General features: G+C 40.7%; 1 protein-coding gene across 3 annotated transcripts in view; it reads right to left on the bottom strand.

Moving 5' to 3' along the window:
- The window catches only part of ACSL6 (acyl-CoA synthetase long-chain family member 6), a 138,360-nt gene that overhangs the window by 78,747 nt on the left and 56,723 nt on the right, over window positions 1-2,890 (bottom strand). Inside the window, exon 1 of one of the 3 annotated variants that reach the window (XM_019506322.1) lies at window positions 2,077-2,228. The exons of the other annotated variants lie outside the window; for them this stretch is intronic. Coding sequence (XP_019361867.1) covers window positions 2,077-2,113 — 37 coding nt within the window. The 5' untranslated portion in view covers window positions 2,114-2,228. Of the gene's footprint in view, window positions 1-2,076; window positions 2,229-2,890 lie in introns of those variants that run through there. 3 annotated transcript variants of the gene reach the window in all.

The raw sequence follows: 2,890 nt of genomic DNA on the forward strand, positions 1-2,890 counted from the left end.
GGTCCCTTCTGACCCTAGAAACTATGAAACTATGAACTAATGAGAGAGGCTTTTGGTTTCTTGTTGGGCTGATAAATGCTGTGTTATCAGCTCCATGCTGGCTCCCTCACCTGCTAGGTTTGCAGTATGAGGCAGGGAGAGGAAGACTGAAAAGCTCAATATCATCAACAGATGCATGCACTGCACCCCCCCCTCCCCCTTTTGCCTCAGAGTGCTAGCCCAGGGATGGAGTCTGGCAACACTCCCACCTGTGGAGAAGCAAGCAAGGAAAAGCCTGGGACCATGTAGGCAGGGTGGGGGTTTACACCCCTCCTTAATCAGAGCTTCCTGCCAGGGCCTGGCTACACCCCTCTGCCCCCAGCTCAGCATTGCAGAAGGGAAAAGAGGGCTGCTCTAGCACCCGCTGCTTTCTAGTCTGAGCCACTGCAGGCATGTGCCTGCATTTCCTCAGTCCAGAGGGAATGTCTTCACAGTTGCAAACTGATTTAATACAAGTTAGACTAACCTGTAAAGATTGAATCAATTCAGGCTCAGGCTTTTTGAATGGCTGTCCCTAGCCTAGACCCAAGTAAAAAAAAAAAAAAGAATTTTATTTTGCTGAAAAAGCACATATGCAATTTTACAATACACAGAAGAGCCTTAAATATCTATAGCAAGTATCATCAATGTCTTATTTTAGTGGTTTTCAACCTGTGGTCTGCAGACCCCTGCGGATCTGTACACTATATCTAAGGGGTCCACAAAAGATAACTATGATCAATCAAAAGTATGTGAATACCCATATTTACAATTCAAAAGGGTCTGCGCCTCCATTCAAAATATTTTAGGAGTCTGCAAATGAAAAAAGGATTGAAAAACACTGCCTTTTTTAACAGAGTGCTCACACTGTACTCTCTACCAATTCCCAAAACTTGCACAGAGTCCCTGGCACTACAATTCTTCTCTCCTGACTGGCCACAGTAAAAGAACATTTCCTTGCTGCACAGCATTTGCTACAAAAGCAACATGCTTTTTCCCTGCAACTGGTGTCCTTGACAACTGTTCCATTTGCTCATTCATATCTAAAGTGACGAGAGCTGGAGAAACAGAGAACTTACTAGATCTGAAACCTCTCCAACTAAAGAGTCAGATTTAGAGGCAGTTCATTCAGTGAGAAAATTAGACTACAGAAGCAGCTTTTAGAACCAGTAAAGCTCTATCTTACCATGCATTTGCCAAATACTGTCTAATTTCTTTGGTCCCGAAAAATGGGGCTTGTGGCTGCAACTCCAGTGACGTTAGTAAAATTCTACTGTTGTAGCAGAGAATAGAATTTGTACCATTATGTTGTTTCCACGGAGTCCCCCACCACTCTTTCTATCAATAAAAGAAAAGTCAGAATGCTCTGAACAGCAAAGTTGGTAACAGGGACCTTTGCGGCGTAGGCTGGTATCATATTGGGTTTAATATCAGCCCCTGACAATTTTTACTCACTGAGTTTACATGTTTTATTTTTGCTTTTTTTTTTAAAGTAGAAATGGATACTCAAAACCAGCAATTATTTTTATTTGCTATTAAAGTAGTGCAAATTAAAATTGTTTGTTTAAATAATACCTGTTGTAATCCTGGCAAATCTTTTTACAGCTATATACATTATACATTTACATACATTTTACAGCTATATACATTATACATTTAATATAAAATATACTGCACATAATTGAAATGTGAGCAATTTCCAGTAGATCCTAGGGTCTTCAATACTAAATGGTCACACATCCTTTGATTATTGTTTCAACTTCTCAGGGACTTCTATTAGGGGCCTCTGGGGACTGAAGGGGAATACCATGCTCATTACCATGCTCAGTGGCAAGAATTCACACCACCAGCTGCTACAGATGAGAAAGTGTTTTTTTTATGATCAAAAGGTTGATTGACAGAAGAGACTATTTTTATACCCAGTGACAAGCTACTGGCTTTGGATAAGGTTGATAGCTTTTGCAAAGAAATGCTGGGTTTGCTTTGCAAAGGATAGAGAAGCAAAGGATAGAGGGAGCTTCATCTGTCCAGACACTGAATCAAAGTTTAGTTACTTACCTGGTCCATGTGGGGATTTGAAGATGCTCTCAGCCATACATCCTTTGATGCAGGACTGTCTTTTGCTTTCCTTCCCTACCCTTTCAGGAGCAGCAGATAAAGAATACAGCACTGGAAGTGTAGGCGACCTCCTTCAAGACTGTAAAGTGAATCCAAACCAACTCCCTGGACTCAAACGTGTTATGCAAGCCCCACCCCTTCTGCAAAACAGGCGGGATCAACTCCTTGATATTTCTAGTTCCCCACAGATGCAGGGCTCAAATTGCCACTCGGACTCACTGTCCCTTTGCTCCAAAACATTATGCTGGTCTCTAATGGCCTGATTCAAACTCAGTGTAAAGAGTCCCATTTGGCATGAACGTGCTTTGGAACATGCACTAAATGCTTAGGCAGGTCAAGTGTTATTAAAATACCCACAAAAACACAGGTGCAGGGCATAATAGCTACAGAATATTAGTTACTATATTTGGTCAGAAAAGTAGTACAATTCAAAGACAAACTTTCAAAGTCTTTGTTATAAACTACAGCAGACACTGCACAGAGTACATGACAGGGAAAATGATCATCATTATGATACAATATAATAAGAAAACTAAACGGGAGAAAGCTTTTAGAGTGTGACTAAGATAACTGCTTTACAATATCTGACTTATTAAGAATTCTTTTTTCTCTCAGGCAAATCATGTAGTAGCAAAGCCTCATCACTCTCAGGAACAGCAATTAATATGCATCACAGTGGATAAGCCATCATGTTGAATGCTACTGGGTCTTTTTCTTCAAACTTACATTTTAAAGTAGCATCATGCAGAAAGCA

The sequence above is a fragment of the Gavialis gangeticus genome, unplaced genomic scaffold (assembly GCF_001723915.1).
Source record: "Gavialis gangeticus isolate Ggan-Ray unplaced genomic scaffold, GavGan_comp1, whole genome shotgun sequence".
Lineage (NCBI taxonomy): Eukaryota > Metazoa > Chordata > Crocodylia > Gavialidae > Gavialis > Gavialis gangeticus.